At 31.7% G+C, this 22,975-nt stretch overlaps 13 protein-coding genes across 13 annotated transcripts; 7 read left to right on the top strand and 6 right to left on the bottom strand. All coding sequences in view use genetic code 12, as the record gives it.

Moving 5' to 3' along the window:
• Positions 1-124: 124 nt before the first annotated feature.
• On the top strand, positions 125-2,887 carry SEC27 (coatomer subunit beta'; the record flags this gene model as incomplete). Its single annotated transcript, XM_002548579.1, has 1 exon — positions 125-2,887. The coding sequence occupies one exon, from the start codon at positions 125-127 to the stop codon at positions 2,885-2,887; it is 2,763 nt and encodes a 920-aa protein (XP_002548625.1).
• Positions 2,888-3,097: 210 nt separating this feature from the next.
• On the bottom strand, positions 3,098-4,246 carry CTRG_02921 (uncharacterized protein; the record flags this gene model as incomplete). Its single annotated transcript, XM_002548578.1, has 1 exon — positions 3,098-4,246. One exon carries the CDS (start codon positions 4,244-4,246, stop codon positions 3,098-3,100), a length of 1,149 nt encoding a protein of 382 aa, XP_002548624.1.
• Positions 4,247-4,669: 423 nt separating this feature from the next.
• RPL10A (60S ribosomal protein uL1) lies at positions 4,670-5,323 on the top strand (the record flags this gene model as incomplete). The annotated part of the gene is made up of 1 exon (XM_002548577.1): positions 4,670-5,323. The coding sequence occupies one exon, from the start codon at positions 4,670-4,672 to the stop codon at positions 5,321-5,323; it is 654 nt and encodes a 217-aa protein (XP_002548623.1).
• Positions 5,324-5,477: 154 nt separating this feature from the next.
• Positions 5,478-7,460, bottom strand: CTRG_02919 (putative GTPase; the record flags this gene model as incomplete). Its single annotated transcript, XM_002548576.1, has 1 exon — positions 5,478-7,460. One exon carries the CDS (start codon positions 7,458-7,460, stop codon positions 5,478-5,480), a length of 1,983 nt encoding a protein of 660 aa, XP_002548622.1.
• A 469-nt stretch (positions 7,461-7,929) lies between these two features.
• SAR1 (Arf family GTPase) lies at positions 7,930-8,388 on the bottom strand (the record flags this gene model as incomplete). Its single annotated transcript, XM_002548575.1, has 1 exon — positions 7,930-8,388. The coding sequence occupies one exon, from the start codon at positions 8,386-8,388 to the stop codon at positions 7,930-7,932; it is 459 nt and encodes a 152-aa protein (XP_002548621.1).
• Positions 8,389-9,594: 1,206 nt separating this feature from the next.
• On the top strand, positions 9,595-9,966 carry CTRG_02917 (uncharacterized protein; the record flags this gene model as incomplete). The annotated part of the gene is made up of 1 exon (XM_002548574.1): positions 9,595-9,966. One exon carries the CDS (start codon positions 9,595-9,597, stop codon positions 9,964-9,966), a length of 372 nt encoding a protein of 123 aa, XP_002548620.1.
• A 1,730-nt stretch (positions 9,967-11,696) lies between these two features.
• Positions 11,697-12,845, top strand: CTRG_02916 (serine/threonine/tyrosine protein kinase; the record flags this gene model as incomplete). The annotated part of the gene is made up of 1 exon (XM_002548573.1): positions 11,697-12,845. The coding sequence occupies one exon, from the start codon at positions 11,697-11,699 to the stop codon at positions 12,843-12,845; it is 1,149 nt and encodes a 382-aa protein (XP_002548619.1).
• Positions 12,846-13,153: 308 nt separating this feature from the next.
• On the bottom strand, positions 13,154-13,687 carry CTRG_02915 (uncharacterized protein; the record flags this gene model as incomplete). The annotated part of the gene is made up of 1 exon (XM_002548572.1): positions 13,154-13,687. The coding sequence occupies one exon, from the start codon at positions 13,685-13,687 to the stop codon at positions 13,154-13,156; it is 534 nt and encodes a 177-aa protein (XP_002548618.1).
• A 429-nt stretch (positions 13,688-14,116) lies between these two features.
• Positions 14,117-15,298, top strand: SWD3 (Swd3p; the record flags this gene model as incomplete). Its single annotated transcript, XM_002548571.1, has 1 exon — positions 14,117-15,298. The coding sequence occupies one exon, from the start codon at positions 14,117-14,119 to the stop codon at positions 15,296-15,298; it is 1,182 nt and encodes a 393-aa protein (XP_002548617.1).
• Positions 15,299-15,331: 33 nt separating this feature from the next.
• On the bottom strand, positions 15,332-16,909 carry CTRG_02913 (uncharacterized protein; the record flags this gene model as incomplete). The annotated part of the gene is made up of 1 exon (XM_002548570.1): positions 15,332-16,909. The coding sequence occupies one exon, from the start codon at positions 16,907-16,909 to the stop codon at positions 15,332-15,334; it is 1,578 nt and encodes a 525-aa protein (XP_002548616.1).
• A 396-nt stretch (positions 16,910-17,305) lies between these two features.
• Positions 17,306-18,490, top strand: CTRG_02912 (uncharacterized protein; the record flags this gene model as incomplete). The annotated part of the gene is made up of 1 exon (XM_002548569.1): positions 17,306-18,490. One exon carries the CDS (start codon positions 17,306-17,308, stop codon positions 18,488-18,490), a length of 1,185 nt encoding a protein of 394 aa, XP_002548615.1.
• A 17-nt stretch (positions 18,491-18,507) lies between these two features.
• Positions 18,508-21,372, bottom strand: CTRG_02911 (uncharacterized protein; the record flags this gene model as incomplete). Its single annotated transcript, XM_002548568.1, has 1 exon — positions 18,508-21,372. One exon carries the CDS (start codon positions 21,370-21,372, stop codon positions 18,508-18,510), a length of 2,865 nt encoding a protein of 954 aa, XP_002548614.1.
• Positions 21,373-21,756: 384 nt separating this feature from the next.
• CTF5 (Ctf5p) lies at positions 21,757-22,764 on the top strand (the record flags this gene model as incomplete). The annotated part of the gene is made up of 1 exon (XM_002548567.1): positions 21,757-22,764. One exon carries the CDS (start codon positions 21,757-21,759, stop codon positions 22,762-22,764), a length of 1,008 nt encoding a protein of 335 aa, XP_002548613.1.
• Positions 22,765-22,975: the final 211 nt, after the last annotated feature.

The raw sequence follows: 22,975 nt of genomic DNA, 5'->3' as shown, positions 1-22,975 counted from the left end.
TTTCCCAACGAAAGTTGATTTGACAGAGGTTTTTCCTTTTTATTGTTATTTGATTTATAAACAAAACCACAACCATCCATATTTTCATTAATCATCGAATCAAGAAATTCACATATAAACAAAGATGAAATTGGATGTTGTTAAACAATTCTCGACTCGTTCAGATAGAGTAAAAGGAATTGATTTCCACCCAACAGAGCCATGGATTTTGACAACATTGTACAATGGTAAAATTGAAATTTGGTCATACGCAACCAATTCTTTAGTTAAATCTATACAAGTCACTGAAATGCCAGTACGTACTGGTAAGTTCATTGCTCGTAAGAATTGGATTGTTGTTGGATCTGATGATTTCCAAATTAGGGTTTATAACTATAATACTGGTGAAAAAGTCACTCAATTTGAAGCCCATCCAGATTATATCAGAAGTATTGCCGTGCATCCATCTAAACCATATATTTTGACTTCAAGTGATGATTTAACTATTAAATTATGGAATTGGGATTATAACTGGAAGTTGGAACAAACTTTTGAAGGACATCAACACTATGTCATGAGTGTAAATTTCAATCCTAAGGATCCAAACACTTTTGCTTCTGCTTGTTTAGATAGAACCGTCAAAATCTGGTCTTTGGGTTCATCCCAACCAAACTTCACCTTGATTGCTCACGAAGCTAAAGGTGTCAATTATGTCGACTACTACCCACAAGCAGACAAACCATATTTAATCACTTCATCTGATGACAAAACCATCAAAGTCTGGGATTATCAAACCAAATCATGTGTTGCCACATTGGAAGGACATTTATCTAATGTTTCATTTGCCATTTTCCATCCTGAATTGCCAATCATTGTCTCTGGTTCTGAAGATGGAACTATCAGATTCTGGAATTCAAACACTTTTAAGTTAGAAAAATCCATAAACTACAGTTTGGAAAGAGCTTGGTGTATTGGTATTTTACCAAAGTCCAACGTCATTGCCGCTGGTTTTGACTCTGGTTTTGTGATCATTAAATTGGGTAACGAGGAACCATTGTTTTCTATGGATTCAAATAATAAATTGATTTATGCCAAGAACTCCGAAGTTTACCAATCTGTTATCAAACCAACAAGTTCTGAAGGATTGAAAGATGGTGAATCATTGAGTTTACAACAAAGAGACTTGGGTTCTATTGAAATATTTCCACAAACTTTGAGTCATTCACCAAATGGTAGATATGCTGCCGTTTGTGGTGATGGTGAATATATTGTATACACTGCTTTGGCATGGAGATCCAAGAGTTATGGTAGTGCATTGGACTTTGTCTGGAATAGTCATGATTCTTCTGCTGCCTGTTCGTTCGCTATCCGTGAAAGTTCAGTTAGTGTTAAAATCTACAAAAACTTCCAAGAATATTTGACCCTTGATTTGATCTACCAAGCTGATAAGATTTTCACTGGTGCTTTATTGGGGGTTAAACTGGAAGGTTGTATTTCATTCTACGATTGGGAACATGGGAAATTGGTCAGAAGAGTTGACTTGGATGACGATATTGCTGAAGTTGTCTGGTCAGATAATGGTGAATTATTAGCTATTGTTACAACTTCAAACTTGGGTGAAGTCAGCAGCACTGTTGGGGCTAAGAAGAACAATGAAACATACTTTTTGAGTTATAACAATGAATTGTTTGAAGAAGCTTTGGCTAATGGTGAATTGGATCCAGAAGAAGGTGCCGAAAGTTCATTTGATGTTTTATATACTTTGCCAACATCTGAAGCTATTTTGTCTGGTAAATTCATTGGAGATGTCTTTGTTTACACCACTGGTACAACCAACAGATTGAACTACTTTGTGGGTGGTGAAGTCATTAACTTGGGTCATTTTGATCGTAAATTCTACATCATCGGATACAAAGCCAGTGATGGTAAATTGTATCTTATCGACAAATCTTTTGATGTCATTTCATGGTATGTCAATGCTGAAGTATTAGAATTGCAGACATTGGTGATGAGAGGTGATTTGGAACAATTTGCTACTCAAAACCATGTCGACGAAGAAACTGGTGAAGAAACAGTGGATTTGTCTTCAATTACATTGGAAAATGTCTCAGATGAATATTCAAACTTGATTTCCAGTTTCAGCAAAACTGAATTGAATCAATTATCAAGATTCTTTGAAAAATTAGGCTACTTGTCTTTATCCTTTGCCTTGTCACAAGATTTCGACTCCAAATTCCAACTTTCATTATCTACTGGTAACTTGAAACAAGCTTACAGTTTATTATCAGCTCAAGATAAAGAAAATGCATCATTAGCTTTAGCCAATTCTGGTAAATGGAAGAAATTAGGTGATTTGGCATTGTCTAAATGGAATATAAAATTAGCACAAGAGAGTTTCTGGTTAGCTAAAGATTACCCATCCTTGTTGTTACTATTATCATCATCACAAAACAAAGCTGAATTGATAAAATTGGCTGAAGAATGTGAAACCAAAGGTAGATACAACATAGCATGGCAATCTTGGTGGTTAGTTGGAGATGTCACTAAATGTTTTGATTTATTAATTAAAAGCGAAAGATATACTGAAGCTGTTATCTTTGGTAAGAATTATGGAGTTGAAGCCGAAAAATTGAGTGAAGGTATTGCATTATGGAAACAAACTTTACACAAAAAGAACAAGGGTAAAGTTGCTGATAGATTAATTGATAGCTTTAGTGAATTGAAGACAAACGGAACCGGTGCTCCATTGATTGACCTTGAAAACAACGGCCACCAAGAAGAAGAAAAAGAACAAGAAGATGAAAAACAAGAAGATGAAGCTGGTGCTTCAGAAGTACAACAAGAAGAAGTTGAAGAAGTAGAGGCTGAAATTGAACAAGATGACGAAGTTGAAGAAAAGGATATTTAGAGGGAGACGATATTGATGTTCTCCAATTAACAACAGAAGTTTAGTTTTCTTTGTTTTCAAAAAGACTGAATGAATAAATTGAAAGAAAAAAAAATTGCAAAACGGAAGTGTATATTAAGTAATAAATAAATTCTATTATTATTATTATTATTATTATTATTATTATTATTATTATTATTATTATTATTATTATTATTATTATTATTATTATTATTGTTGTTGTTCGTTGTTTTCGTTTGTTGTCTCTGCTTCGGGTATAGGTACAGGTACAGGTTCAGGTGGTGCCTGCCATGCAAACAATTCATATGGATCATATTCATGATCATCTTTCTTTGAATCACAGATAAAGTACTTTTCAAAGGATTGTACTAATGATTTATCATTGTCAGTAGCATAATTATTGACCTCCAACACAGAATTAAAGATTTTTAATAATTTTTCTCTAACTAATTCAAATTCTTTATCATTAGGATCAACTTCATTCATTCTAACCACGAATTTTCCACCTGGTTTTAAAAGTTTACAATTTAAGATCAACGATGCATCTAAGAAATCAAAATTAGCTTTATTTGGATTCTCAAAAGCAAAATTCAAACTTTCATAATGACTATATTTGATATATGGCATAGAAACTGAATTACTATAAAACCCAAAGTTTTGATATCCCGGTTTACCAAGATCTTGAAATACCAAATCTATTCTATAATCTGGAAGTAATAAATCTCTCTTTTTAGTCAATTCATTAATCTTTTCTGGTGATGTACTATAATGATTCAAACCTAATTCAATCTCTCTAATTTCATTTATAAATACTTCTTCATCTTGTTCTTTTGAAAAATAACTTCTTGGATTTAATTCATCTTCTTGAAGTATCAGTTTATGTTTTAATTCCATCCATGCTGCCTCTTTGAAATAATCAATTATAAGTGATTGTGCAGATTTAGAAAATATGTTTCCTTGAATTGCTGATACACCAGCTGGTGGAGCTCCAAACATGAAATCAAATCCTAAAATATGACATTTCTTATTTACTTTATCGGGATCAATATTATGAATCTTAGCCATACGATTACGAATATAAGTTATCCAGTTTCCTGGCACATAACCCAAATCAAGTATTCTTCGATGTGATCCATTCAATATGTTAAATCGACGATCTAAATGTTTTATTCGAGAAGTATTGTTAAAGTTTTCTATCTTTACATTTTCACTTCTTTTGCTGCTTTTTTTGTGAACTATTCCAAAATTGATATCAATAGTTTCAAATGCTTCTGATAATCGACCACTGGTCGATAGACATCGTAGACTCTGACTATACCGAAGATAGTGAATGGTTGGTTTGCACAATGTAATCAGCATTGGTGCCACTTGATAAAACGAATGATATCTGTTATTGTTTATTATTATAGTGACGCAAAATTAATTCTTATTTCGGAGGTGCACCATTTTAAATTCACACACACGCGCGCGTGTGTCAAATCACTTTTGGTGTCAGGGCTATAGCCCTAACATGTTGTTTGCACGTGAGTAGAAATTCTTTTCCGTTTTTTTTTTTCTCTCTTTTTTGCTTACACTCACGCACATGTTTTTTTGTACAATCACATCTCTCTGCTAACAACGTCGCACTCTGGGCACTAGGTACAAAGAAAATTTTCACGAATCCTCTTCCCATCCTCATTCCACCCGCTTGGTCTCTTTTTCCCCTTTCTTTATCCTCGTCGAATCAATTTACTTTTACCAATAACTTTTTTTTGGGAGACGGAAATTCATATCAACTAGAAAATGTCTAAGATTACCAGTTCTGGCGTTAGAGAAAACGTTAAAAAATTGTTGGAATACTCCACCGAAACCAAAAAGAGAAACTTTTTGGAAACCGTTGAATTGCAAGTCGGTTTGAAAAACTATGATCCTCAAAGAGACAAGCGTTTCTCTGGTACCTTGAAATTGCCACAAGTTCCAAGACCAAACATGACCATCTGTATTTTTGGTGATGCTTTCGATGTTGACAGAGCTAAGTCCTTGGGTGTTGATGCTATGTCCGTTGATGACTTGAAGAAATTGAACAAGAACAAGAAATTGATCAAGAAATTGGCTAAGAAATACAACGCTTTCGTTGCTTCTGAAGTTTTGATCAAACAAATTCCAAGATTATTGGGTCCAACCTTGTCTAAAGCTGGTAAATTCCCAACCCCAGTTTCCCACAATGATGATTTGTACAGTAAAGTCACTGATGTCAAATCCACCATCAAATTCCAATTGAAGAAAGTCTTGTGTTTGGCTGTCGCTGTTGGTAACGTTGATATGGAAGAAGATATCTTGGTTAACCAAATCATGATGGCTGCTAACTTCTTGGTTTCTTTGTTGAAAAAGAACTGGCAAAACGTTGGTTCCTTGGTTATCAAATCTACCATGGGTCCATCTTTCAGAATCTATTAGGTTATTTTCTTATTGATGTATAAAAAAACTATATATATATTAATGTATTAATAATTTAACAGGATTTAAAACCAATTACAGTAGATAAATTATGTCAAGCATAAAAGAAATAAAAATTCGTTCCTAGATTATATTCATTCACCTATACACTGATCTAATAACCTGTAACTCTTACTTTTTTATCTTGTTTCTTGTTCTTTTTATTGTGTTTCTTATTCAGAGTCTTCTCAGCAGATTTCTTGTGGAATGGAGTTGCAAATTTTCCAGTGATATTATTCATGGCAAAGAACTCTCTATCCAAATCATCACCAGCACTTTCTAAAGCAGCTTGTTTACCACCGTAGAACAATGTTTTAGCACCGGTATTGTTTCCTTGTTTGTTTGAACCTTCTTGAGCATCATTATCTCCGTTTTTCTTTTCACCACCAATATGTTGAGAGAAGTTTAATCTGGAAAGATCCTTCTCCAAGTTAAACTCATCAACTGGTATATGTTTGTTTTGCATAGCAGTTATGATTTGGTGTTGTCTTGATTCAGGTAGATGATTCAAAGTGTACAAATCACGGTTGAATATTCTACTTTCTTGTAAATTAGGCAATATCCATTCATTTTCTGCAACTTCTTTTGGTGGCGGATTAACATATAATAATTTACCATTGACATAATCTTTCAAAATGTATCTAGCAGCTCTTGGTTCATCAGCAGCACCAAAACCTTGTGTCATATAACCTCTGGCTCTAGCATAAGCATTTAATAATTCTCTTGCAGTTGGATATTCACCATTACCACCATCTTCAACTTTTTGAATAGGGATATGAATACCATAAACTGCTTCCAAGAAGAATTTTGGAATTCTTTGACACACTAATGAAATTGGAGGAATATGTTCACGCAATTGATCGATTGGCAAGACACCATTACACACCAATTCACCATTAGTATAAGCAAAGTTAGGGAACACTAAACCTGGACAATCACATAACAATACATCTGGAGATAAATGGATGGTTTGGAAATGTTTGGTTTTACCTGGTGTAGAAGAAACTGACACTTTCTTGGATCCAACCAAGGCATTGATGGTAGATGACTTACCAACATTTGGGTAACCTACTAACCCAATTTGTAACTTTCTATCTGGGAATTCAGGATCAACTTCAAACTTTGGAGCTGAATCCATGAACAATTTTTCCAACTCTTCGATTTTCAAGATTCTGATAGCTTCATTAATTTCAACTTCTTCAACTTCATCTTTGGCATTATTACTGCCTTCTAGGTTATTTTCCTCTTCTTTTTCCTTTTCCAATAATTCATTGGCTTTAGCAGCAGAGAAGAATACATAGTTGATCTTCTTCAACTTGAAATATTCTGCCCAAGCAACACGTTGTTCTCTAGTTAACATATCTGCTTTGTTGACCAATAATAAGTTATTCTTGGCCTTGTTGTTTTCTGGTTCACTTAATGAGTTGACATATTTTTCTAAATCAACGGATCTGAAGAATAATGGGTTTCTAGCATCGACAATTTGTACAATTAAATCACATCTTTCCACAACTCTCCATAATTGTTTCCAAACTTCTAAATTTCTTTCGAATGGGGTTAACAATAAATCGTTGTTTTCTGTCAACTGAGCCAATTGCCTTCTCCAATCTAAAAATGCCAAGTTTTCTTGACGGTCAATTTCTATTTTACTTTGATTCTTATTCCATTTTGGACGTTTAGGTATAGTTAATTTATTTTCAAACATCATATGCTTTTGTCTCATAGCTAACATTTCATCTGTAGTTAACAAACCATTTGAATTTATAATTGAAGTATTTCCCACTTTGATAATCTTAACTTGTTGGTTCTTGTCGGCGGTGAAATCTGTATCAGCTAATTCAGCAGTACTCAAAAACTCATCTAAAGCATTTTCTTGGGTAACTGATCTCAATTTAACCCAATCAGCTTCCTTTTTGTCGGTAGTAAATCTCATCTCACCATCTGGCAAATATTGAATACTATTTTCTTTGGCTCTTTGGTTAGCTATTGTTCTACCTAAACCAATTAAATTCTTATTCTTATGGTGAACTGGTTTTGGACCTTTTGGTGCCTTCCATTTTTTCTGTTCTGGATGTAACGATACCTTGTTTCCTTCCATTATATATTGTTTATGGTGGTAGTCTAGCTGATAATAATTACTAATAATCTGTATTTCAAGATGAGAAGGAGAAAGAGTAAGGGAAAAAAAAATATTCAGTGATGAGAAGGCGATCCGTAAGCATAAAAAAAAAAAATGTATGGTCGTGTGGAGCGGGAGAAAATATTATTTGCAGCAACTAAAAGGAATATAATTGAATACAGAACAAGGTGGGTAATAGACAATGAGCTCATATACCCTGGAATAGGTATTAGAATTGTGTAATAAAGATACTAATACAAGTTTGGATTATAAAGTAACGTCATTCCGTTCATGTCAAGATCAAAAAAAAAAAAGTGCGTACCAATTAACAATGATTATAAAAGTATATAAAATTACCTAATATAGTGGAACTAATAAACAAAATAACAGTTCAGCATGATCCATTCATTGTAGGTAAAAGAAAATACACAGTAGTTACCATTTATCTCTAAATATATTGGGATAACCATTTGAATGCCTCACCGTAACCTGATCTCATGACAACAGAAACCATAAAGACTTCAATTGGTCTAGTACCTTCTGGTAACTTACCGGTGTCTTTACCAGTAGTATTGTATAAACCAAGGGCATTTTTCAATTCCATTTCACCAACGGCAGTAGGAACATCAATCTTGTTACCCAAAATGACAAATGGAACTTGACTCAATTCTTCGATCTTGAACAAACTTTCCAATTCAGCTTTAGATTCAGCAAATCTTTCTGCATCAGCAGCATCGACTAAAAAGACAATACCGTTGACTTCTGGGAAATAATCCTTCCATAATCTACGAGCTTGTTGATGGCCACCTAAATCAAAAGTAGTAAATCTAACTGATCCAATAGCTAACTCTTCAGATGTTGGATGTAAGGTTGGTTGTAAGGTAGCTAATCTATCATTCTTTAACATATGTAAAAGGGTAGTTTTACCAGCATTATCCAAACCTAAGAATAATAATTTAGCATGTTTGTTCCACAAACCTAATGAGGATAATATATCTTGGACTATAAAATAATGACATTTGTTAGTATCAACAGTTTGAAAAATAAAATAAAAATTACAAAAAAAATGAATAAGCCTATCCTCTAAAAGGACAAGATAAATAAGTTGGTAGTATACATACACCAGTCGAAGAGCCACATGATGAGTTGATATTAATGAGTTAGTTATCTATTAAAGTATATGATAAAGTGAGATAAAAGTTGTCAACATTCAAACTTTTCTAAACGATTTTACATTGTTTTTTCTCACTTTCTCACATTCATTTCCACTCCTGTGAGTTTTCCACTGACGTGGAGCGAAAAAAGAAAAAAAAAAAAAAAAAGAAAAATCAGTTGGTTGTGATAACCGAGATAGTGTGCAGGATTTCACGTGATTGGATTCAATTTGGACCAGTGACAACATTAGCGATTTGACTGTATAACAAGCAATGGTTGTGGCTGTCTATATACTATTTCCATGTATTGACTTGAGTCTTTCTCAATATTAGTGACAATGATTTAGTGGCAATTCTCTGGAAATTATACCCTAATTATCGTGCTTTGTCATATTTGTTTCTTTTCATTGACTATTCTATGTATGCTAATCTGAATCATAGTATATCATTTGGTTCTGCTCTTGTTGTAATGGTTATTTCGAGTTTATTTGGTAAATATTTACATGCAATTTATGATATGTCATCTAAGCTCAAAAGAAAACATGAAATGTCTAGTAGACAATTCTTTTACCAAAACATAAGTTGATTGCAAGCTATATACACACTTGGAATAGAGTTTGCAATTAAATGAAGTGATAGAGCAATGATCATGATCATGATGGTTGTGTAAGGGATGATCAAAAGTAATTGCCCTACGAATTACAGTTTGTGTAATATTAGCTGCATATAGAATATAAACCTGTCCACTCCACAAATTGAAGTCAGGAGGGAACAAAAAAAAAAAAAAAAAAAAAAAAAGAAAATACTAGTGAGTAAATATCACCACTTGCCCATAGATTGGATGACAATTATTATAATTATATATCCATAATAAATCCACATTAATTTTGTTGATACCTTTTTTCTTTTACTATCGTTCTATTATTCGTTCGTTAACGACAACAATTCAAGTTTAAATCATGACAATTACAAATAACAACCGCAAATCAACCATGGATGATTCAGTTCCTTTCCCATTAACTAAGAATCAATCAACCTCGAGCATTCCTACTAGACCACGAAATCTATCGATAACTACATCTCCTGTGATATCAGTTACACCACATAGAAATAGATCAACCACGTTGAATTCCATAGATAATTTAATCAAAGAGGATGCAAAGTACAATAAATTCAATGGCAATATTAAACTATTGGATGATATAGATTTGGAGAAGCAGTTAATCGAACAAGCTGGTGGCAAGAACAAAGTCTGGATATTCATTCTCAAATTGCTAATACTTACATTTGTGGTTCTCGGTTCTGGTGTATTGATATTCTATGCATTGTAGTTCATATATGTGTTATTTATCTGGTTATAAATATACAAATTGAAAAAGTGCCACCACTTGAACAAAGCGGTCGATACTTACATGTATACTGTGGTTCGGTATTGTTGATTTCATAGTTGTCCGAATGTATGCCTTTTTTCTAGCGGCTTCAACCCCACTTTTGAATCTCTATTCTATTTTTAGGAGTATACTCTCTCAAATCCTAGTTATGAAGAAAAAAAAGTGCCACTTTATGAATTGACAGAACATTGTGAAGACGCATATACGTGAACTACATCGTTCTCATCGAATTGAACCTTAGGTCGGCAGATCAACACCAGCAATCAGTAGACTATTCCTTGAAATCAACTGGGATAGATGATTCTAATTATAAATTCAAATTAATCTGGAAATGATGAATGCGACAATCCGCCCTCTGATTTAATTAGTCCATTTCAGTTCAATAATTCCATAAAATTTTCTTTGTACAGATACCAAGATAGGGGCAACTATTATTAGCATCAATTGTTCAGAATATTAACACAAGAACTAGGTCTTGTGTATTTTGATTACAGGTAGACATCTACAATAAATATTACGCAAATGTTAAAACTCTAATCAACTGTAGTAACAGAACAGGTTGTTGGTGTCTACCGAAACAATTTCTTCTACAGACAATTACTAGTGACACGCTGATCTATACAATGCAAGAATAAAATAAAGCTTTAAATGATTAATATCTCGTGCACGCATCAAGTGATAACTTCAAATCTAGGCCCTTGAAAGAATCAAATAGTTAGAAGATATAACCTTAGAGTATTGTTAAAGTTAAATTCCAACTGCGTCTGGGATTATTTCCTATGTAAATCACGTGCATATTTAGACTTGGCTTTTTAACTTGGCTTTCCTTTTTCTATTGAATTATCTTACCTAGAATGGAAAGAAGTATGGGAATTGTACTGAATTTATGGGAACTCATACATAATCGAATTTATTTCTCAATTATAATTGACAAGCATGTATACATTAATAATATAAAAAAGCCCCATAAATAAATCTGCTACACTATTGATAAACCGGTTGTTCCACATTTCCTTCAATCCCTGTTAACTAGGACAGACATAAGAAATATTCTGCGTCACTAAAGAAAACTAAAATCAAAAAAAAAAAGAAAGGCGTGGAAGCAAGAACAACAACAACGAAAAAAAAGACCATACCATAGGCTTACATAATCCAGTAGTAAAGAAAAAAAAAATCAACAACCAACGAAAAAAAAAAAATTCAACGATTAGTTTATCCAAACAACAACAAAAAAAAATAGTCACAAAATATTTTGACAACTAGAATCATACGACAACCCACAGAGACACACACGCGTATACCAAATATTATACACCCAATCAGTTATCATTCTGTGGATTGTAATCATCAATTTAAAGAGATCAATTGTCATCACTGTTCACGTATTTAATTAATATACCCCTTTCAAATCAATTAGTTTACTACAGATAAACTTCCTGCCTCGCCCTCGCCTTAAGGAAATTTTTATTTATTTGTTTAGGCACAACTTTTTTTTTGGTTTCTGATTCTAGATATATTCATTAGGTCTAACTTGACAAAAGATACCCAAGACCTATAGATTGTTCAATTCCTGTTGTGGTTATTTGTTATTGTATTCTTTTTTTTTGTTGTTTTAATTGGCTATCTACCTTTAGCTTGATTTTATTGTACACATTGTTTTTATTTTAACCATGCCACAATCCTCAGTCATAAATGAATACACCTTACCTGATGTCGTTGAGAATAAAAGCTCTCGTGCCAGCAAAATGACAGTAAGGGAATATAAAAGAATTGGTGAAGGAGCATTCGGTACTGTTGTCGAAGCAATGTTGAAGTATCATGATCCACCAAAGGATAATGATGATAAAGCCAATGGAAATAATGCTCGTAACAACCAAGAATGGTTGGGTCCATTTGCAATTAAAAGAGTTCCAGCTCAAACCGAGTATAAATCACGAGAATTGGAAATTTTACGATTCGTGAATCATCCAAATATTGTCAGTTTACGATTCTTCTTTGATAAAACCTCATCTACTGACAATAAAGTTTATCAAAACTTGGTCATGGAATGCTTACCTTCAAATTTACAATCCGAAATAAAATACTACCGTCAATCAAAATACACCATACCTTATCCTCACATGAAGGCTTATACTTTCCAATTGGCTAGAGCTATGCTCTATTTGCATGGGTATGGAATTAGTCACCGAGATATTAAGCCTTCAAATATACTTGTTGATCCAAATACCGTTAGGTTGAAGATTTGTGATTTCGGATCCGCCAAAAAATTAGAGCCAAATCAACCATCAGTCAGTTATATATGTTCAAGATATTATAGAGCACCTGAATTGATTGTCGGATGCTCTTTGTACACCACAAAGATTGATATATGGGGATTAGGTTGTGTCATTGCTGAGATGTTTTTGGGTAAACCCATCTTCCAAGGTCAATCACCAGAATCACAATTGAAAGAAATTGCAAAATTATTGGGTCCACCACCAAACACTTTTTTCTTTAAAAGTAACCCACAATATCGTGGTAACATGTATACCACAAAATTATTTAATTGTACTATAGAAGAAAGATTTAAACAAATTTTTAGTAATTCTCCAGATGATGCCATTGATTTATTAATGAAAATTTTAGTTTATGATCCAGATACAAGAGCAAGTCCAAGAAGAGTGTTGGTTCATCCATTTTTCCGTGAATTAAAAAGTGAAGATTTTAAAGTGTACCCAAGAGGTTCTTCGGTCCCAATTGAGTTGAATTTGTTCAACTTTAGTGATTTTGAGTTAGATTTATTGGGGTCATTAAAAGATGAGTTTATAAAGAAAGGGTGATTATTACTATTTTTTTTATTATTATTATTATTATTATTCAAAGGTGTTTTTTAATTTGATTGTTTATTCCTCTTTTTCTTATTCTTTTTCTTTGTTAACTAATAGTATTCCTTTTACTTCTTGATATCATCTTCATTTATCCCTTCCACTTTTTGCCTACTTTTTTTTTATAGTTATAGATTTTTTTATATATATATATAATATTATTATAGTTATTCTTGTCATCATTATCATCGTCGTCATTATATTCGTAACTGTTCTGCTTTATTTTTGTTGGTTTTATTAATAAATATAAACCTACTTCTTTACTACAAAGCTAAGCTATAACTGTATTCATCTTCTATGTTTTGACTCAACCATAAAACAATACAACTGAACATGATACATCCATTACAGATTATATTGCTAACTCCCATACCCAATGTTGGGAAAGTGTAATGTTTCATCAAATATTTCAATATGAAAACCATAAAACTACCAGCTAATCCACCAGCTAACAAACTAAATCCTAAAAATAAGATAACTCTAGCAGCCCAAGCATTACCATTTCCATTCATACCAAAGCCTTGTTGATCAGGATTCATCAATAAATTTGATTTTTCAATAGAATTAACAATCAACATCCCAAAACTAGAACAAATAAATGGAATCCAATCAACAATAGTAATGTGCACATCACTTGCATTGATAGTTTTAGAATAAATTGATGAATCGATTAATGTCCAAAATCCAATTGAAAATAAAGCTCCCAGTAAATAAATACCAAAACTTCTTAATTTGGCAGATTTAGGTAATCTAATTGAAGAAAATCTAAATAAATTACTTGAATGATTATGATCCATGATGTGTGTATTTGGATTGTGACGGTTGTTTGATTATAAATATATGGTTATCAATTGAATAGCGGTAAAATTAAAACCAAAAAAAAAAAAATAAGGAAAGCAATAAGTACACAGTGCGATTGTCGTTCTTCAATTTTATTTCTCGGGCTTAATTACAAGTCGTGCAATTGGTGATGAAAAGTTTGGGTAGGTGGGAGTTCATGAACATCTGGAAAGGCAACCAAGGTGGTTCTGTCGGATTAATACATATATAAGTAGGTTGATATGATTGTAGGTGGATGTAAATTTTTTATGTATTTTTATCTTTAGTTAATATTTCTCTGTGGGTTTTCGGTTTGGTGGAAACAACAGTGTAATATTTCTTGCAACAAAAACAAAAGGAAAAATTATCACCAACTTTGGTAAACTTCATCTCCAATCTACCTACCAATGGGGCTCCCTTTACTCGAATCAACTAATCAGATAGATGATCTATTTAAAAAGAGATATTCTATAAGTCTACCATCCACTCAACTTACATCCATCAAAATTTCTCCCAATGGTGAGAATCTAGCTGTTAGTGCATCTAATGGTAAAATCTATATTTACAACTTGGCCGATGGTGAGTTAATCACAACTTTAACAGGGCACACGAAAGGTGTATCAGAAATAGTTTACTCCCCTATAAACTCAAATATTTTAGCATCATGTTCAGATGATCTTACTGTTCGATTATGGAACACCAAAACAAATAAATGTATCAAAATATTCAAAAAACATACTTATCACATAACAACGTTGAAATTTGTTCAAAAAGGTAATATTTTAATCAGTGGATCATCTGATGAAACAATAACAATATGGGATATAACTTCAAATAAAATATTGACCACTTTGGCAGCACACAGTGATCCAGTTCTGTCAATTACTTTAACACCAGATGATACCATTATCATAAGTGCTTCATATGATGGATTGATGAGGTTATTTGATTTAGAAACAAGTCAATGTTTGAAAACTTTAACTAATTCAACATCTCATTATGGGACAGCTACTGCTAGTACAAATGATGTTTTAAATTTCCCAATTTCTAAAGTTGAAATATCACCTAATGGTCAATTTATCTTGAGTTCCAGTTTAGATGGGAAGTTAAGATTATGGAATTACATGGAAAATAAAGTTTATAAAACATATCAAGGTTGGGAAAAGGCAAAGATTTGTGAGAAGTTCAATTGTGATGTGAAGTTTATTACAAAATTAAAGAAAAACCCATTAATTGTTTCAGGTAGTGATAATACTGGATTATTGATTTGGGATGTTCAGCTGAAAGATATTGTGTTTAGATTGACTCCCGAAATTGCTGGTAAAGATGCAATTTTAGGAGTTGATATTTATGATCAAGGTGCTGTGTTATGTTGTTGTAGTAGAGATGGTGTAATCACAGTTTTGGATTTAAATGAAAAGTATATCAAAAAAGCTGAAAATGAAGAGAAGGAGCAACAAGAATTAGATCCAAGGGAAGGCTACGATGAAACTCCTGCTGAAACTCCTAGAACTGAAACTCCTAGAGAGGAATCACCTGGAAATGATACGCCAAGAGATAATATTACTAGAGATGATACACCAATATAAATGACATTAATTATTAATCCTATATTACCCATTTTATTTATCCTGTTCCATTCTATTTATCCAAGAGTCTAATAAACTTGATTGTATTTCGTCAAATTTTGATCCTGGAAACTCTTTTTTGCTTCCCATTCTTGTCAATGTAATACCGTCTGTATTTAACAGATTGCCTGTTGTAGTAAATGAACCTGTAGTTTGAGATGGTGATAATGCCGGACGTACTATATTTGAAGGCAAAACCAATCTGCTGATATGACCATTTTTCTCTTTTAATAATTCTTTAATCAAATATTTCAAGTATTGGAAAATCAAGATCCTTTTACTATCGGCATCATTTGAAATCAAATTAATCATGATATTGTTCATTTCTAAAATCTGATCGTACTGTTTCTTTGATAATTGGTTCTTGTGATCCAATCTGTTAAATATTTTTGTAAGAATCGTATTGAAATCAGTCTTCATAAAACTCAATGGATCCAATTGCTGATCAAATTGTTTGGACAATTGTGAAATTTGTTGTTTTTCAACCTCTTCATCAACGACCATAGTACTTATATCAAACTTAATTGTTTTATCGCGATTTGCATTACTTTCATTATTGTCGTTACCATCTTCTTCATCTTCATCATCAATCATGCTCCACTTAATCTGATTATTATGAATTTCAGTAGGAACATAATAATTCTGAGTCTTAACTATATGATTTTGTTGATTCCATAATTGTTTTTTAGTGATCAATTTCTTGATTAATTTAATTCTATCTGGGGAATTAGTACCACTAAACTTTGTGATGAATTTATGTTTCAACAATTTACTGGCACTGAATCTAGATTTTGGATCTTCAATAAAACAACAACTTAAAAAGTCCCTTAAATCATTAGATACTTCCAAATTTGCCAAGTTGATCAATTTTACGAAATCTTGGTTTTTCTGACACTTTGAAATTAAACGAAGTGCTTTCATTGGAGGATGCATTATTTGTAATGGTGGTTTACCAGTAAACATTTCATAACAACAACATCCCAATGACCAAATATCTGCTTTATAACTATGTCCACCATTATTATTAACAATAACTTCAGGGGCCATCCAATATGGTGTACCAACAGTGGTATTTCTCTTACTAAAATTTGACGATAATTGTGTAGATACTCCAAAATCCGTCAATTTTATATCACCATGTTTACTTACTAAAATATTTTGACTTTTCAAATCTCGATGGATTTTACCTTGATTATGTAAATAATTCAATGCATTTAATATTTCTTCCATTATATAACTTATAACATTTTCATCAGTAATTGGTCCTGGTTTTAATAATTCAAATATTGATCCACCATCAATAAATTCCATAATGACCCATAATTTATAATTCTTAACAAATGAGCCAACATAGCTAGTAATTTGTTTACATCGACATTCAGATATGATTTGAATCTCCTTATTAATTTCAAGTAAATCTGTGGAATCTTTTTCAAGATCAATTTGTTTTATTGCTACTTCTTGTTGAGTTGATTTAATTATTCCTCGGTAGACGACTCCAAAGCCACCACGACCAACTTCTTCAAATACGTCTAAATCATCACTTGCGTTTACTCTTGGAAATTGGGTCATAATAAGTCTTCGTCCTGTTGAGTTTAATTTTGTTTGAAATGTTGTGAAATCTTTCTATTTATATATATATTCTTTCTTTTTTTTTTTTTGCTACTTTACCGATTTCAGTTATTTCGTGATATTTTTAGGACAAGCCAATTGTTTACTTTTTGCATATTCTTGGAATAATTTGCGTCCAGATTTTTTTTCTTGTTTTAATACCAGACGCGGCAGAAGTTGGTTTATGGTTTGGTGGTGACGATGGTATTAGCTACCGCGATGTATGGGCGGAACTAAATGGAGCAATGATAAAAAAAAATCAACCTCAAATATACAGTAGAAAAACAAAAAAACATCAAACCAAACACAAATTAGTTACAACCGTTTTACCACCAATCCAATCCAATCCCACCAGTAATGATGTTCACTCCATTAAGACAACTACGGTTATTTTCGGCTCCTCTGAGATACATTCAATCATTCAGATGTTTATCATCATGCCGAACTACAAATTCAGATGCATTCAATGATCATTTCATTCATAAAACCCTCACATCTACTAAATCCCATCATGATAATGAATATATACGATGTACAATATTTAATTCTCAAGGAGATATGATTCAACATGGACAAGAAATACTTAAAAATAAATTCATTGAAAAATACAATTTAATTCCTAGAGATTTCCGTAAATTTGATCGACATTTAAGTCATTCAAGTCATCAAGATATTGTTCCTAGTATAATTATACGAAAGAATAATATCTTATTACAATTATTAAATGTTCATGCATTGATTAAATATGATGAATTAGTTATATTTGATAGTTTTGCTCATCATAGTGATAGTCCCCATCATTCATCTCATACTACACTGCAATTTTTAAAAGATTTAGGCAATCGTTTAAAATCAACTCATCTTGAATCATTACCATTTGAATTTAAAGCATTAGAAGGGATACTTATATATATTGTTTCAAATCTATCTACTGAAATGAAAGTTCATAATACTGTTTTACAAAATATTATTCAAGGTTTAGATGAAAGTATAGAAAGATATAAATTGAGATATTTATTGATTGAAAGTAAAAAAATTAGTCAATTTAGTCAAAAAATTAATTTAATCAAACAATGTTTAGAAGATATTTTAGAAAATGATGATAATGAATTAAATGAATTATATTTAACTGCAAAATTTAACGAATCTCCAAGATTAGGTAATAATCATGAAGAAATTGAAATGTTATTGGAAAATTATTATCAAACCATTGATGAAATTGTACAAATTGTGGAGAACTTAAAAAATCAAATCAAAACTACTGAAGATTTGATTAATGTGGTTTTAGATTCCAATAGAAATCAGTTAATGTTATTGGGATTAAAATTTTCTACTGGTTTATTGTCTTTATGTCTTTGTTTATACATATCGGCATTGTATGGTATGAATTTAGAGAATTTTATCGAAGAATCAGATGGTGGGTTTGAAGCTGTCATTGTTGTTTCTACTATCGCTTTAGTTTGTTTATTATTATTTGGAGTTAAACAATTGAAGAAAGTTGAAAAGGTCACAATGACAAGTTTACACGATAAGAAGAAATAATCGACGAAATCTATTCCTCAAATTCTATATCTATCTTTGGGACCATGAAAATTAGTATTACTTGAACCTCTCTTGTGTCCTTTCCCATTTGATGCAGATGGTGGTAATAATTCACGTGTTGGTGATATTGATTTGGTAAATGGTTCTGTTGGTTCTCTCTTTGGTGAAGTTTGAGGACTTGGATTTGGAGTGGCTCTTGTTCTAAAAGGTCTTAATGTGAATTCGCCACTGTCAGGACGTGGTGGTGGTGGGTTTACAGAAGGAAGGTTCAATTTAGCTGGTGACTTTGGTGTAGTTTCAGTATTGGATGGAGGTAATGATACTCGTTTCACTTGTAATTTCTCTGCTTCCTTTTTGGATTTATAATTTGTTTCATTCTCAACCAAATGTTTCAACAATTGTGTACGGACATTCAACTTCAATAAATCTGCTAATAGACGTTTATATTTGTTTAATGGTGGTTTGAATCCAGTTGCATGCTTTGAGCTTGATGGTCGTATGATCAAATGCATTAGTGGTATTGATCCAATTTCGTCCATCGAATTCAATTGCTCAGAAACCTGTTTAATTTGATCAGCATCAATTTTTGTCAACAATGATTCATCAGGCAATTCGTCTGAGATTTCATAACTTGGAATGTCACCAAGTTCAAATAGATTACTAATATACTCGAGCAAATAAATCAATGACGATAAATTACTTCTTGGAATAGTAGAAAGGATCTTTACTAACTCTTCAGCTGGTACTTCTCCTTCTTCATTATACAAATTCATCAAACTGTCAAATATAACAAATGGGATAACTGAATCACTTATTTCAAGCAACCAGTTTTTAATAAATACAATGACACTGTTGGTTTTCAAAGATTTCAAATGGTTCAACACTTGGTTGATAAATTCTTGTTCAATCAAATTCTTATTAGCCAAGTCATTTTTCAAATCAGGGGCGAATTCAGAAATAATATCAGTCAAATCTTGTTTCACCTTCCATTGGCTTTGGTATTCTATAGGTGATGACCATAATTTCTTAATGTCATCAACATTTTCATTACTTCTTTCTTCAATGATTTTAATTGTTTGGTATAATATGTATGGAATAGATGCAATACTCAACAAGGATTCATTATCACGGTTGAAATTATTTTGTAATTGTAATGGAATATCTTTATACAAGTCAAATTGGTATTTGAGATTCTGGAAAGTCGACCCAGTAACAGTTCCTGGTTTTTGGTTAGAAGACGCATCTGATGAAATCAAACTGGAAAAGTAAATACCAGTACTGAAATTCTCTAAAGTTTTATTAAAATCACGATCATAATTAGAAGTCTTATTGATATTGTGAATGAAATCATTGGAAAATTTTTCTGCATTGTCGTATTGAAGTTTTTGAAACTTGACTAAGATTTCCAGTAATCTTGATAAACTTTTATAGATCAATTCAACTTTGGCATGTTCAAATATTTCCAAGGATTTAGAAATTTCAAATAATCCATTCTCTAATAAGAATTTCTGTTCTTGCAAGTTTAAAACCTCATCGGTGTATTTAATTTCTAAATCTTCCAATACTTCGTTATAATTAGTTCTCATAATTGAACTCTTGACATTGTTAAACATGGCATTAAATCTTGTTGTTGTTTCAGCCATGTCAGTCATGAACTTGTTTGCCTTTGGTGAACCAATTGCACTAGAAGATCTGTTAGTCGTGGTAGAAGTTGAAGCACTAGTACCGACACTGTTGGTATCTTTAACTGATGAAGTCTCCAGTGAATTGCTTTTCTTAAATTCCGAATAATGAATAGCCAAGTCAGACCATTCAAACCATAATCCTTCACTCTTGAATTTTTTGTTATTGAAGAAATTGTTACTGGTGATGAATTTCAAGTCAAGTAAACCTTGACCAAATTTCTCTAAATTGACTCTAGAAGGTTTTAATCCTCTAATTGGGAACTTCATTAAAATAGAAGTTAAGGAATCGCTACTGAATATTTGGTTTTTGTATCCTGGTAATGGGATTTTTCTAGGAATAGTTGGGACTTTTGTTATCAATAAATTCAAGATAATTCTTAATTCATCTGGACTAGAAACTACAACAGTACCCAATTCCACAGGAAATTGCAATTCTTTCACTTTATCAGTGTCCTCATCTTCTTCAGTTTCTAAGTCTTCATCAACATATGACTCTTCGAAAGACGAAGAAGCGTCTTCTTCTTCTTTGTTAGATGGAGTAGATTCTATATTACCAGAAGACTGAGCAAATTCTTTCAATCTCAATTGTTCAGCATGTTTTGATTTCAATTTGTCAACAGTTTTACTAGATTTCAAATAATCATTATAGATCAAATCTAGTCTTCCAAATTGTCTATTGATTTCTGGTTCATGATATTTTAAGAATTGAGTGATATCTTCAAGTACATCTCTATCGATTATTGATGTAAGATTTAACAATAAAGTAGACTCGTGTGACATTTGATCAATATATTTACCATACGCAGTACACATATTAATCTCATTTTCTGGTTCCTTGACTTGAGCAAGTTTATTCGTGTGTGGAGATGTCAAAGGAGTGATATTTCTTGATGGAGCAGTAGATTTTGTAGTACCATTTTTCTGTGATTCAAATGGTAAGAATGTACTTTCAATAGGGAATAAGTCAATACTTGATTTGTTTAAAAATTCGCTGTTGGCATGGAAATAGGACATATAATTAAACACCAATTTTCTTAATTCGTGTAATTGTTTTATAGATTTGAAACTCTGAGCCTTTAAATTATTTAAACCAGTAATATAGTCAATGGACCAATACAGATTAGTAAATCTAGGTTTGTAGTCAGTTTCAACTACTACTGGAGTTTGGTTGAGATTTGAATCTTGATCCTGTGGCATTTGTCAAAATGACGTGTTCTAATAGTTAAATGAAAGTTTTATTGACCTTTAATGACAGTGGATGGAACCCTTCACTTTTTATTCCGATATCACGAGGAAACTAAAAGGGGGGAGGTGGGCAGCAAGGTAATGGTTAAAGGTGGTTGTCTGATAAACAATGAAGAAAATTTTTTTGGATGATTTCGTAAGTTTACCACACACGCACAGAGAGAGACACACACTCAGAGAGGACGCAGAAGAGAAATACTACATCACCACCACCAAAGGAAATCTCAAGTCGCGTAATTTCAAAAAGATTAAACCTGAAACAAGCAAACAATAAACAAAAAAAATAATACTAAACCCATCAACAGACACACAAACCCACAAGCATACGTTATTAAAATGAACTCGATAGAAGAGATTGAAAAGCTACAACAAGAGATAGATGAGATTTCTCGAGATATACTTCTAATTGAAAAAGACATAGCTAGTAATCAACTAACTAAACAACAACTAATACAAGATATATCATCAATACAACCATCCAATTCAATTCATACAGAAACAAATGATGAAGAACCTATAGATTTAGATATCCCAGAAACTATAAAACATAACTACTTAGATGAATCAATCATGAAATATTTCCAACCAAAACTACAGCAACAGAATAAATCGATGTTACTGGGACAACAACAACAACCAACATTACCAATTTACGATATTGAATTGAAAGAAAACATTCTTTATGAAAATATCTATCGTATGTTTGGAATAACTTCATTTCCAATAAATCAATATCTATTTCTAAATAATCAAGAATCAATATTAGGTTTAAGATTTGAGATTTTTTCAAATTTTAATCATTCTTATAATCTTCCTTACTATTGTATACTTAAAAAAACAACTACTATTAAAGATGAAACAAGTATAGATAATTGGATGATTTATAAACATACATTACCTTCATTTATAAATTTAGATGATTTATCTATAATATTGAATAGATTTGGATTTACTGATCAAGAAAATTTAACAAAATTCCTGGATTGTATATATGAAATATTGAATAAAATTCAATATAAAATTGATAAATTTGAAAAATTGATGAATTTTTCTAAAAATCAATTTGGATTAATAAGTGAAAGTCCTATATTTGATAAGATAAATTATGATTTACAATGTCAAAGAATAACATTATCATTTAATAAATTGAATCTAGAATTGGTTTGTTCTGAAGATACAATTCAAGTTGCTAATTTTGGAACTCTGGGGAATAATCTTGAAGATAGATTAGATAATCAATTGCTCATGTGTAAAACTATTCTTGAGAATTGTAAAATTAGCAACCTCGTAAAGAATTTTAAGAAAGTTATACAAATATTGATAAAATACAGAATAATTCAATAATTACGAAACTAAAACATTTATAATATATATAGATATATATTCTTTTTATAAGATATAAAACAAATTTAACAAAATAATAAGTAATAATTAATAAAAAAAAATCAAAAACATATAAATCTCTCTCTCTCTTTTTTTTATATAAGGAAATTCTTTTAAAGCATTGAATAAATAATCCCTCCACACACATACACACACATATTAAGAAAATATT

Source organism: Candida tropicalis (assembly GCF_000006335.3).
Source record: "Candida tropicalis MYA-3404 genomic scaffold supercont3.3, whole genome shotgun sequence".
Classification (NCBI taxonomy): Eukaryota; Fungi; Ascomycota; class Pichiomycetes; order Serinales; family Debaryomycetaceae; genus Candida; species Candida tropicalis.
This window is presented reverse-complemented; position numbering and strand designations above follow the sequence as displayed.